Raw genomic sequence first — 13,502 nt, forward strand, 5'->3', positions numbered from 1 at the left:
TGTAAAACAATTTGGTGATTCCTCAATATAAGTATAGAATTACCATATGACTCAGCAATTCCATTCCTAGGTATATACCCAAAAGAACTGAAAACAGATGTTTAAACAAGAATTTGTACAGGAATTTTTATAGCAACACTATTCATAATAGGCAAAAGATGGAAACAACTCAAATTTACATCAAGTGAAAAATGGATAAACAAATCTGGTATGTCCACACACTGGAATATTATTCAGTCAATTAAAAGGAATGAAATTCTGATATATGCTGCAACATGTATGAACCTTGAAAACGGTATGCTGACCAAAATATGCCAGACACAAAAGACAACATGTTGACTACATTTATATAAAATATCCAGAATAGGCAACTTCAAAGAGATACAAAACAGATTATTGTTTGTCAGCACCTGGGGAGTGGGGGAATGGAGAGTGACTGCTTAATGTGTGCGGGTTTCCTTTTGGGGTGATAAAAATGTTCTGGAACTAGTAAGTGATGATAGTGGCACAACTTTGTGAAGGTACTAAATGTCCCTGAATTGTATACTTTAGAATGGTTAAAATGGTAAATTTTGTGTTAGTGAATTTTACCACATAAAAAAAGAAAGAGAAAAAGAAAGACATATGGAAGAGGAATCTATAGATTAAAAGGGACTTAAAAGACTCTCTACCAATCACAATGTATGGAACTTACTTGGTTTCTGATTCATAATCAAACTGTCTTTAAATGTTTTTTTTTTACTGTTGTTTAATGTTGCTTAATGGTTTTTAATACAATTAGAGAAGCTTGATCACTAATTGAATATTTAACAATATTAAATTATTATTATTTTTTTAAGATTGGCCCTGAGCTAACATCTGTTGCCAATCTTCCTCTTTTTTTTCTTCCCAAAGCCCCCCAGTACCCAGTTGTATATCCTAGCCGTAAGTCCTCCTAGTTCTTCTATGTGGGGCACTGCCTCAGCATGGCTTGATGAGTGGTGCTAGGTCTGCACCCAGGACCCAAACCTGGGAAGCCCAGGCCACCAAAGCAGAGCACACGAACTTAACCACTCAGCCACAGGGCTAGCCCCTTAAATTATTTTTAAGTGTGATAATGCTATTGTGGTTGTTTTTTAAGAGCCCTCATCTTGTAAAGGCAAACACTAAAATATTTTCAGATGAGCATATAGAGATATATAGATATTATAGATGAATGCATATCTATATACATATATATGTAAAGAGAGAGAGCAAAAATTGGCAAACTAAAAAGAAAAATAAACAAATATACAATTGAGATTTTAACACATCTCTCTCAGTAACAGAGAACAAGCATACAAAAACATCAGTAAAGGTATAGAAGATGTGAACAACACAATCAATATGCTTAACCTAATGGTATTCTGCATCCAATAACTACAGACTATATGTTCCTTTCAAATGCACATGACCGTTTACAAATATTAGTCATGTGCTAGGACATAAAATGAGTTTCAACAAATTGCAAAGGAATTAAATCATACAGAATATATTCTCTGACCACAGAGCAATTAGGCTAGAAATGAAAAGGGTAAGTAGAAAATTCCTAAGTGTTTAAAAATAAAGAATACACTTCTAAATAATCTATGAATCAAAGAAGAAATCACAATGGAAAGTAGAAAACAGTTTGAACTGAATAATCATGAAAATATTACCCTTCAAAACTGTTAAAGTTAGTAGCAGCTAATGCTGCACATACAGGGAAATTTATAGTCTTAAGTACGTATATTAGAAAATATGAAAGGCTGCAGATCAATGATCTAAGCTTCCATCTCAAGACAGAAAAAGCACCTCACATTAGAAACAGAATAGCAGATTAAACCCAAAGAAAAGAGAGGAGAAGAAATAAAAAAGACAAGTTGTTAGGAGCACAACTTAGAAGTGGTACTCTTCACTGCCACACACATCCCATTAGCCAGAACATGGTCACATGGGCACATCAAGCTGCAAAAGAGGTTTAGATATGTAGTTTCTTCCTGGGCAGCCATGTGCACGGCTAACCTGCAGAAATGCCAGTACTAAAGGAAGGAAGAACTGATACTGGTGCACAATTAAGCCTCTCACAGACATGTGGAGACACCAATCAGACATCCAAGTGGAGATGTTGAGTTCAATACATTAGTCTGGAACTCAGGGCAGTAGTCTGGATTGCAGATGACAATGTGGGAGTCATCAGCATATAGGTGGTATTTGAACCACGAGACAGAATGACATCATGGTGGAGCATATAGAGAGAAGAAAAGGGGACCTAACACTTAGAGCCTGGGCACAGGAGAAGGAGCCAGCCCCCAGGGCAGTGTGGTGCCTTTTGTAAGACAGGAAGGGCTGGGGGAGGAGCAGATTTAGGGGAAAAACTGAAAAAGTTGAGAAGGAAATAGAAAAAATAAGGTGAGTTTGAGAGATAGTTGGAGGTAGCATCAACTATTTTCTCAAATCATTCAAAATATGCCATCACATACACGTCATCATTCTCTATTGTTTGATATTTTGTTTGATTGCAATTTCCATTATTACAAATAACATCATGTTGAATTTTCTTCTGTTTTAATATTTTGCACATGCCTAATTGTTTCCTTAGGGTAAAAGTCTAGAAGTATAATTATGAGGTCAAAGGAAATGAGGACTTTTAAAGCCTATGATATATTGTACAAAACTGCCCCTCAGAAAGGTTGCTCCAATTTACCACAGCAGTATATGACAGCTATTTCCCTTTACCCTTGCAACAGTGCTCTCCTTAAGTAAGGAGGAGGAGCATCATTCCATTCTCCTTGACTCTGGTTGAACCAACCTGGAGTGTCACATCTCAGCTCAGGGACATTTGAAAAGGAATAGAGACAAAAACCAATTCCTAGACGAGAGTGATTAGAATGGCAAAGGGCACCAACTGGAGTCACAAAGAAAAGCTGAGGGAGCGTGAGATGTCTATCTTGCAAGAGAAGATACAAGTGGACATAGTGGCTGGTCAGATGGGGCTGAAAAGAAGAGAGCCAAACTTCAGCTTCCAACTCTGATGGAGTGAATAGCCTCCCACCATACACCACTACAAAGCAGAACCAAGGAAATGAAGTGGCTGTTTTCCCCACTGGAGAATCAGCAGTCCAGACTGCACCACCAAGAGAAGGGAAATGCCCAGGAGGGCCCCACCAGCGCTGTGACCCTCTGCCTGAGAAGGCAGAGAGCAGAGTCCCAGACAGCTGAAGGGGCTGCAATCTACATGGCAGGGCATGTGAAGAAGGAGCTGCGCAGGACCAGGGAGCCCCAAAATATGTATGGGAGCTCCTCAGGAGTCCCTGGCCCAAGGCAGGGCTGCACATGCAAGGGACAGCAGACACCAGCAGAGAAGTCATGTTTGCTGCGGGGTTGAGAGCAGAACAGGGATACCTGAGGGACAGCAGCAGTGGAGTGGCAGGTCTCCCTGAACCCCTTATCAAACCCAGATATCCAGCTAAGACTCCAGAAAGGTCACGTGTGAGGAGTGAGGACCATGCCCAGGAGGAAAAACTATTCCAGACCCTGCCCAAACTAAGCCTAAAACTATGCTTTGGCGAGAGGCAGAGGTAAGACAGATTGTGGAGGATGAGCTGTGACAAATAAGAGGGGCCCTCAATCAATTCAGCCCCCCTGCTTTTGTCATTCATGCCACCTCTCTTCATGCCCCGCTGAGGACCAAAGTGCAAATGTTCTGGGCAATTCTGCAGGCACGGTCCCAGTGAGCCAGAGCCACGACAGAAATTGCCGTGAGGAGCTGCGGAGGCGGGGGCTGCCCTGGGCTTGAGACGGCACCAGAGGAAGGGCAGTCCAGCTGGGTCGCTCCACGTCCCTGGCAGACCCCTGCCCTGGTGGCAGTGGGCTGGGACACGCGTGCATCCATTCGTGTTCCTGCACCCCCGGCTCTGACTTACAGGGAGACCGCTCAGGGTAGGGGCTCCAGCTCCAGGGTTGGGTGCTGACTGCCCCCAGAGGGGAGCTGCACTGGGCGGGAAGGCCGCTGGGCACGGATGGCTGGAGACGCAGCCTGGTCATGTGGGAAAGGGCTCCTGAGAGGGCTGGGAGGTATGCGTGCCTCTCTCTCTCCCTCTCCACCCAACCATGCCAGGCAAATCCCCTGGCCTAGTGGGAGCACAGGGTGATGGCCAACAGGTAAAGTGGCCCAAGTGGCCTCTGGGAGGTCCTGGAAAGGGCAAGACTTGGAGCAGGTCGGGGAGAGCTGAGCCCACCCCATAGGGGCAAAGACCCCTGGTACCTGGGGATGGAGGGCGGGCCCCGCAGACCTCAGGGCCCTGGGCTCTGACTGTGGGAAAGTCCCGGCTGGTGCAGTCTCTAGGTGCCCCCCCAAAGAGGGGGAATGCCGGGCAGCGGGCGGTGAAGCTGCCAAGGCCAGAAGGGCCTGGAGGGGCAGACGGAGAGAGGAAGGGAGGGAGCAGCTGAGAGATGAATGAGCACCCTGCAGGTGGCCCCCACGGTGACGCAGGGCCCCAGCAGATCTAGTGAGGAGACTGCCTTCCACCTCTGTCAGATACAACTGCTCAACTAGGGGTCAAACACACACCCTGGGGGGCTGTTTCTTTCATTGGTTACCAAGAGGCCCCAGACCCAGTGCTTTCCTCTCCGGGGGATGGGCGCCGGCGGCAGGGGGAGAGGGGGTGAGTGAGGGGGCTTTCAGTGAGGTTTGTTGCCGGCCTGTTCACTCAAAGCTCAGGGTGGCTGTTCTGTTAGGCATGGTCAGCCCCTGCGCCAGCGGCTGGGCTCACGGAGAGGGAGGGACTAATGCTGGAGGAGACGCAATAGTGGTGGCAGGACGGACGACAGTGGCCCTCCTTGAGCACTTGCTAAGTGCTGGGCACCTCCTTAGGACTTTGTACACATCGCTGCTTGCTTGACCTGTATGTAGAGGCCTCTGTCCTTTGTTGGAGCAGCACAGACAGAGCAGCTGGGACTGAGCGTGCTGGGCATGGAGTGTGTGCGTGGGCCAGAGCGGGATCAACGTTGATAAGGTGGAACTCAGTCTGGGGGAATCCACAGGGGCTTCCTGGAGGACACGTGTTCTGAGCTTGACCTTAAAGGCCCAGCCAGCATTAAAGGGAGGGGACAGGGGGAGAAAGTGTGGCCAGTTTGGTCAGAGAGGAGAGCCAGGAGCACCACAATGCATGTGTGCCTAGAGTGCCAGGAACGCCCAGAGAGGGCAATGATGAAGTTTTTCATACCAGATAGAGAGCTCTTTTGAAATTGCCTATGGATGAGCATAATGTGGAAAAATACGCCAGGGTGATCTGCCTCAGGAAAGAGGGGGCCCGCTCCAGTTTTGCTAAGGGAACCAGTGCAATTACAAGTCAAGAGCGGCTAGAAAGCAATTTGGAAGGATGGAAAGATTTTGAGGATAGAACAGAAATAATTCTCTGGTGAATGAAAAATGCAGTCTCAAAAGATAGCATTCTAACATCTGTAAGCGTACTACATGTGGCGACTGCAGCATAAAGGATGGGGTGGAGGGGGAACGAATCTGTATGGTGGAAAGCTTCTTACATTTATGTGAAGTGGTACAACATTAGCCACAAGTGGACAGTGAAAAGTTAAGGAAATAGATTATAATCTCTCGAGCAACCAGCAAAAGCATTTCAAAGCGATAATAGCCTCAAAAGGCAATAGTAAGTTAAAGTGCAATAAAAACTTTTTGACTATCTCAGGCAGGAAAAGGGGAACATAGGAAGAGAGAGAGATGGGCAGACAGTGCTGTGCAGCGAATGTCTGTGTCCTCCCCCAGATTCACCTGTGTAATCGACCCCCTCCACGCCATGGTATTTGGAGGTGGAGCCTTTGGGAGGTGATTGGTTCATGGGGGTGGAGCCGCCATGAACGGGATCAGTGACCTTGTAAGAGAGACCCCGGAGAGCTCCCTCACCCGCTTCTGCCATAGCGAGGACATGGTGAGAGGATGTCTGTGTGTGAAGCAGGAGGCAGGCCCTCGCCGGACACGGCATCTGCCGGTACCTCGCTTCTGGACTTCTCAGCCTCCGGAACTGTGAGAAATGAACGTCTGCTGTTTATAAGCCACCCGGTCTCTGGTATTTTTTCCTCAGTATCTGCAGCAGACTCAGGCAGCCGGTAAAGGGCTGGACGTAAATCCAGCCATAGGAGAAACCACACTGGATGTTAACGGGTTAAACCGTGCGATTAAAAGGCAGAGACTGTCTGGATGAAGCCGAGAGCCAGGCTTTTGCTGCCCACAGGCGCTGCGATTGGACAGCAAAGCCTCAGGCGAGTGGATAGTCAGAGGATTCCGAGTGCTGTCCCACAGAAAGAGCAGCTAAGGAAGTCGGAGCGACCGTGCTGACAGTGGACCAAGCCGAGTTAAAGGCAGAGGCAGGTCCCTGGGATGGGAGGTCAGAACGATGGCAGGGTCAGCAGTGAGGGACGCGCAGCGCTAGTTCCCAGGAGTGTCTGTGGCCAGGGACAGAACTTTGCTGTCCAGGAAACCGAGGGTGACGGGACAGAGGGAGAGGCGGCCATTCCCAGCACCGCCGATGGAGATGTCACCCCTCCCGCCCGGGATGGGGACACCGAGAGGAGAAGTCAGTAGGGACGTAGACCGTCTGCGTGCCGCTACCAAGCACAGCAGGGCACAGACGACCGGGCAGTGGGCCCCACGGGCCCCAGCGGGCTCTGCGGGCGGGCCGACTCTCGGCTTCACGGGCGGCAGGGGCGGAAGCCGCGCTGTGCAGCGGTGGCAGGGGCGGAAGCCGCGCTGTGCAGCCGCGGCTGCGAGCCTTGCGACAGCGCCGTGAAGCCCTCGCCGCGCGGCGTCGCTCACGTGCTCCTCGCAGCCAATCGTCGCCCTGCCCTGAGCCACCTAGAACTTTCTCTCCTGCGCCCGGGGGCTTCTGGGAGGCGCGGGAGCTGGCGTGGCCGAGCGCAGACTGCGTGAGCCGGGGCCACACAGCCACCCTGAGGCGAGCCCGCCAGGCCTTCCAGGGGACCGGGAGCCGCCCGCGGGGCCAGCGCAGGTGAGCCACGTCGGCGGGGGGCTCGCGGGGGAGGGGGTCCGAGGGGAGGGTGAGCGTGCGGGAACCGGTGAGGGTGGGGGGCAGCCAGCTGGGGTTTGGGCTGAGGGCAGGGCTCCCAGGGGCCTCAGGAGGGGGGGAGGCGGGGGCGGGGGCTAGTGACTCTAGGGGGTCATGGGAAGCGAGCGCTCCCGGGGCTGCGGCCGGACAGGAGGGTGCCCAGCACGGGGGGCTGCCGGCTGGGGTGGGGGCGCCAGGGGAGTCCGCCTGGGGCGGGAGGCGTGGGCGAGGCCGGGCATGCGTGCGGGAGTGGTGGGCGGCCATGCTCTGGGCAGCGGTGCGCTGTGGCTCGCTGGGGTGCTGGCTGTGGGGGGGGGGGGTGGCTGGGGCAGGCTGGCAGCCCTGCCTCTGTGGGTGGGTGTGGGGGGGGGCGGGGGCAGGCTGGCAGCCCTGCATGTGTGGGTGGGGGGGGCGGGGGCAGGCTGGCAGCCCTGCATCTGTGGGTGGGTGGGGAGGGTGGGGGCAGGCTGGCAGCCCTGCATCTGGGGGTGGGGGGGACGGGGGCAGGCTGGCAGCCCTGCATGTGTGGGTGGGGGCGGCGGGGGCAGGCTGGCAGCCCTGCATGTGGGGGGGGGGGGGGTCCGGGGCAGGCTGGCAGCCCTGCATCTGGGGGTGGGTGGGGAGCGCGGGGGCAGGCTGGCAGCCCTGCATCTGGGGGTGGGGGGGACGGGGGCAGGCTGGCAGCCCTGCATCTGTGGGGTGGGAGGCGGGAGGGCAGAGCTCCCACTGCCCGCACTAGGGGGAGCACTCCGGGCTTGGGGAGCCGGATGGGCGGGATAACGTCCAAGCACATGGGGGCGCCCTGCTTCGCAGGGCTGGAGGGGAGCGCTCCCAGCTGGCGGGGAGGGCGCTTTTCGGGTCTGGGGAGGATGCGCCCGGGCATGGGCAGGGGGATGGGCGGGAAGGTGGGGGGCCACTGGCTGAGGAGGGGTGCGGGAGAGGAGGGCCTGGCAGCATGGGTGCAGGTGCCACAGAGAGGGCGAGGCGCTGGGGAGGCAGTGGTCTGCGGGAGGCTGGTGCCCTGGGCGGTGGAGTGGGGGAGGGTCCGGGGAGGGGCTCTGCCCCCCGCAGCGGGTGTCTGAAAAGCTCCAGGTCGCCTCAGTGGAGGGTGCACAGAGATTGCCGCGGTGGAGGGCCAGGGCCTTGGCCTCCGCGGAAAGTAGAGGCCCTTCGCAGGGGTCACCGGGGGACGCCATACTTCGGGCCCTAGGAGCGTCTCCCTAAGTTTAAAAGGGTTGCGCTTTGACAGAATAAGTTGCCTGGTCGCCCGGGGATTTTGTTTGACGTTAACAACGATTAACATGTCTCTAAAGATTTGCAAACCTGTAGGTGGAAGAAGAAATCAGAGGAAATCAGAGGAACTCAGGAAGCGTTTCAAACCGAGTGATAGGAAAATAGAACTTCCCCAAAGTAGTGGGAGGCAGCGCAGGAAGCGATCGATCCGAGGAAGACGGACAGCTCTAAGTGTGCGCCGTAGAACAGGAGGAGGACACGGACTCGGGGCCCTGACGTCCCTTGAAGGAAGCTAGAAAGAGAAGAGCAGAGAGAGCCCAACGTGCCCTACGGAAGAGACCAGAGCGCCCGGAGGGGAGGTCAGTGAGAGAGAGCGGGGGAGAGGGAGGGACAGGGCGGGCCCTCCGCGGGCTCTGCTCAGGCAGCCTGGGACTGGGCCAGAGCCCAGCCTAGAGTGACCCCGAACAAAGAGAGGACAGGAGTCACCCTGCCGGGAAGGAAAGAAAGAGGGCTGTCACTGCAGGCCAGAGCACGTGGAAGAGAAGGAGGCAGGATCCTGGGGAAATTCATGCCCCAAATTGGAAAATGTGAGAGTCCCTGGGGAACAAGGCGACCCCCCCCCCCAGCCCCGAGGCTAGAGGAGGTAGAAAATGTGGGTAGCCTTCCATCTTGTGAAGCAATGTGGTTTATTATCGAAGAGGTTTCCTAAGATCCAACGACGAAGCCAGCAGCGAGAGGAGGCGCTCCAGGCCCCAGCGTGAGGGGCCCGGGGCTCTGGCTGGGGCGGTGGGGTGGGCTGTGTGGCACAGACACGCCTCTCTCCCCTTTGCACCCGCAGGCCGAGGCCCACACTGCGAGAGTCCGTGCACGCCCGTCCAGTCCCTTCTGGCCGCCCTCAGGTCCTCAGTGATGGTGATGCCACTGGTGATGCTGCAGGACTGGTGCAGGTGGAGTGGCGCAAACGCACAGCGCTCCCTGCTCATCCTGGGCATCCCGGAGGACTGCGAGGACCGGGAATTCCAGGAGGCCGTGCGGGCTGCCCTGTGGCCCCTGGGCAGGTACCGAGTGCTGGGCAACGTCTTCAGAAAGGAGCTCGGGTTCAGGGTCGCTTTGGTGGAGTTCACTGAGTATTTAAATCGAAGTTTGGTCCCCCGACAGATACCAGGCAAGGGGGGACTCTGGGATGTGTTCTTCCTGCCCCAGGGCCCTGATTCTGAGTCACGGGATAGACCCAATTTCCCTGCACAGCCCCAGAGGCAAGCAGTGGCTGGCAGGGCAGGTGTGGCCAGAGCTGCAGGGGAGGAGGCAGCCGCAGTTGAGGAGGCAGCCGCAGGGGAGGAGGGAGCTGAGGGTGAGGCAGGAGCTGGAGAGGAAGCAGGATCCTCAGATGAAGAGGGAGCCGCAGGGGACACAGGAGTTGCAGGCATGGTAGCATCTGTGAGCATGGCAGGAGCTGCAGCTGAGGCAGAGGCTCCAGGTGAGGAAGGAGCTGCAGGTGTGTCTGAGGCAGGGGCCCCAGAGGAGGCAGGAACTGCCGGTGAGGATGGAGCTGAAGATGTGGCAAGAGCTGTGGGTGAGGAAGAAGCCACAGGTGAGGCTGGAGGCCCAGGAGTCCCAGGTGAGGCAGGAGCCCCCAGTGAGGAAGAAGCCGCAGGTGAGGAGGAAGCTGAGAGTGAGGAGGAAGCTGAGGGCGAGGCAGGAGCTGAAGAGGAAGCAGAATCCTCAGATGAAGAGGGAGCTGCAGGGGACACAGGAGTTGCAGGCATGGTCGCATCTGTGAGCATGGCAGGAGCTGCAGGTGAGGCGGGAGCTGCAGGTGAGGAGGAAGTTGGAGATGTGGCAAGAGCTGTGGGTGAGGAAGAAGCCACAGGTGAGGCAGGAGCCCCAAGTGAGGAAGAAGCCGCAGGTGAGGAGGAAGCTGAGGGTGAGGAGGAAGCTGAGGGCGAGGAGGAAGCTGAGGGCGAGGCAGGAGCTGAAGAGGAAGCAGGAGCATCAGATGAAGAGGGAACCGCAGGGGACACAGGTGTTGCAGGCGTGGCAGGATCTGTGAGCATGGCAGGAGCTACAGCTGAGGCGGAGGCTCCAGGTGACGAAGGAGCTGCAGGTGTGGCAAGAGCCATCAACGAGGCAGCAGCCCGGAGCCAGCACTGGCGGCAGACGTTGCAGTCTCTGCTCGATGCTATGGCCTACCGGGTACTGAGAAGGTTTTCTGGGGTGGAAGAGCCGGGCTGTGGAGAAGAGTCTTTTGAGAGCTGGCTGCACCATGCCAACGACACGCTGTACCTGTGGCGCCACATGTCAGAGAGGGAGAGGAGGAGGAGACTGGTGGAGAGCTTGGGTGGCCCCGCGCTGGATCTCATATGCGGCCTCCTGGAGGAAAATCCCGACACCCCTGCGCAGGACTGCCTGGCCGCGCTGGTGCAGGTGTTCGGGAGCAAGGACGCCCAGATGACCGCACGGCTGAAGTTCCTGACTTGTGCGCAGAGGCCCCAGGAGGCTCTCTTTGCCTATGTGATGCGCCTGGAAGGCCTGCTGCAGGCGGCCTTGGAGAAGGGGGCCATCCGGCCCGCCATCGCAGACCAGCTGCGCGCCAGGCAGGTGCTGATGCAGGCCCGGCCCAACGAGACGCTCGAGAACAAGCTGAGGAGGATGCGTCTGGAGAGGAGGCCGCCTGGCTTCCTGGGGATGCTGCAGCTCATTCGGGAGACGGAGGCGTGGGAGGCCGCTCCGGCTAGAAGTGAGCAGTTCCACATGGAAGAAGGGGCCCAGCTGGACGTTGGAGACCTAGCCACCTGCCAGGGTGCCCTGGCCCATGAAGATGCTGCCCCGGCCCGTGAAGATGCCGCCCAGGCCGCCCTGGCCTGTGAAGATGCTGCCCGGACCCATGAAGATTGCCTCCCAGCCAATGAGGTCACCACTGAGGGCACCCCTGTCACTGCAGAAGAAAGCAAGCCTTCCCCACCCAAGGAAGATACCACCCTGGCTGCCCTTTCCAAGCAAGACACAGCCGAGGCTGCCCCGGCACGTGAAGTGGCCGATGGGGCAGTTCCTGTCACAGTCGACCCTGGAGAGGCTGCTCCTGACCCCCATGATGCTGCCCAGGCCGCCTGGGCTCGTGAAGATGCTGCCCAGGCCGCCCTGACCTGTGAAGACACCGCTGACGCTGCCCCGGCCCGTGAAGAGGCCGATGAGGCAGCTCCTGACACCCGTGATGCTGCCGTGGCAGCCCCTGCCCCTGAGGAGACCACCAAGTCCTCTTCTGCCACTGGGGAAGGTGAAAATGTTCCTACTCGTGCGGGGCTAGGTCAGGCAGGACGCTCGGGGGCCCCCGGGGGCCCCACCCCTGCTCAAATGGTCAGTGCTTCTGGGGCGGGCCCAGGAGGTCCTGGCGGTAACCCGGAAGGCCTTGCCCAGGTGGGAGACCAGGAGGCCGAGCAGACCCCCAAGGAGGGGCTCATCCAGGAGGAGCCAGGAAACCAGGACGGGGCTGAGGAGATGAGCCGCCCCGAGACCTCCTCGGGCAAGTAGGCTCAAAAGGCCCAGGGGCCCCCTCTCCTCCCAGGCAGCAGAGCCCTGGAGGCAGGGGGAGGCGAGGCCAGGGTAGCCGCCTCACCCCACATGGGGACCAGGCCGAGGGAGGGGCCCGTCCAGCCCAAACCAAGCCCCTGGCCCCTCACGATCCCCAAGGGGCCATGACCCGCACCGTCAGCCGTTCCAAGTGACCAAGATGAACATATGTTACCCCAAATGGGCAGGGGAGAGGTGTAGCCCCGCTCAAGGCAGCACCACACCGAGCCCAAGCCCCATCCCAAGCCCTGCAAACTCAGGCGGCCAGCCTGGTGGCTCCCCCGAGTGGCAGCCCCGGCCTGGGTGAGGGGCACCTGAGGACGCCTGCCACCTGCACGGGCCTGGGAGACGTTAGGAGGTCATCTCAAGGGTGCCAGCTGTCTGGGCCTCCCAACAAGGGGACCCCCGTTCACTGTCACCTGGGGCAGGCTCCTCCCTGTTCTGGGAAGCCCGCTTGTATCTCAGTGGACCCTGTAGTTACCCACGTGTCAAGTAATCCACTCCCAAAACATACACACACACGTGCCATCATCTCTGTGCAGAGCCGTTAGGTGTGTGTGATCCCGGGGTGGGGTCCTGGCCTAGCAGGCAGCACCCTCTCGGCCCTGGCACGTGCTGTGAGCTTCAGTGGCAGCCCAGGCTCTGCTCTCTCTCGTCCGGTGCCATGAGCTCAACTCTGCCTTCTCGGTGGAGATTTAGGCCAACCGCTGCTTGTTCCTGTGGAGGTGTGTGCTTATCTGAGCAGTGGCCCCCACCCCACCCCAGAGTCCCCGAGCCCAGTCCCAGGAGATGCCTGGAAGGATGGACAGACGAGGGCGTGGCCGGCGCTCACCCCGGGACCTCGGGAAGGAAGAACTGGAGCAGGGACATGGAGGGGCTGCGGGAGGCTCCAGTGGGACTGTGCTCTCATGTGCCAACCTGTTGTTACTTGTGGCTCAGTTTCCTGGGCTTGGTGTGGTGTCCTCTGTTGTATTTTCCAGCGTCCTGTGACTGTCCTATGTGGCCCATAGGGCAGGGCCCCACCCCAGAATGTCAGCCAGAGGGGGAGGGGGTGCCCTGGAGTGAGAAGACATTGCCAGTGTCCATCGTTCTGCCAAGAGGCTGACTGTGGGGCTCCCAGGAAGGGAGACTGTGGTAGGAGGGCCTCAGCATGGGGGGCAGCTGAGGCACCCCGTTAGAGACTGACTGTCCCCGAGACCTGTGGGCTGTAGCGGCCGTTAGAAGTTCCTCTCCGTGTTGTCATTCCCTTCTCTGCAATGGTTTCAGTAAGTGGTTCTCTTCAGTAAATTTCATTGACCGTTTCAGCTGCGTGTCCTCTCTGCTTTGGGCAACTGAGGGAAGGGTCTGCTGGGGGTGGGGGTGGGGGCAACAGTGGCCTGTCACCTGCATTGGGGTATGATCAGGACAGGGGCCAGGAGGGGCTGTGTCGTCCCCTGGGCTGGACGGAGCTGAGTGACAGGAACTTGTGGGCATGGGCAGTGGCTGGTTGGGTCCCCAGGAAACTCGGGGTGTCCCCAGAAATAAGCGGGCTAGACGTTGAAGGGAGGGGGAGGAACCACAGGCAGGATCCAGGGCTCCAGGATCCCTGGCACCGCTGTAGGGGCTCAGGGCACCCAGACGGGT

General features: G+C 56.9%; 1 protein-coding gene across 1 annotated transcript; it reads left to right on the forward strand.

The window, feature by feature from the left end:
• Window positions 1–6,890: 6,890 nt before the first annotated feature.
• Window positions 6,891–13,183, forward strand: LOC138922016 (paraneoplastic antigen Ma6E-like). Its single transcript, XM_070258704.1, has 3 exons — window positions 6,891–7,022; window positions 8,393–8,671; window positions 9,151–13,183. The coding sequence occupies exon 3, from the start codon at window positions 9,222–9,224 to the stop codon at window positions 11,838–11,840; it is 2,619 nt and encodes an 872-aa protein (XP_070114805.1). The 5' UTR covers window positions 6,891–7,022; window positions 8,393–8,671; window positions 9,151–9,221; the 3' UTR covers window positions 11,841–13,183.
• The last annotated feature ends 319 nt before the right edge of the window (window positions 13,184–13,502 follow it).

The sequence above is a fragment of the Equus caballus genome, chromosome X (genome assembly GCF_041296265.1).
Source record: "Equus caballus isolate H_3958 breed thoroughbred chromosome X, TB-T2T, whole genome shotgun sequence".
Lineage (NCBI taxonomy): Eukaryota > Metazoa > Chordata > Mammalia > Perissodactyla > Equidae > Equus > Equus caballus.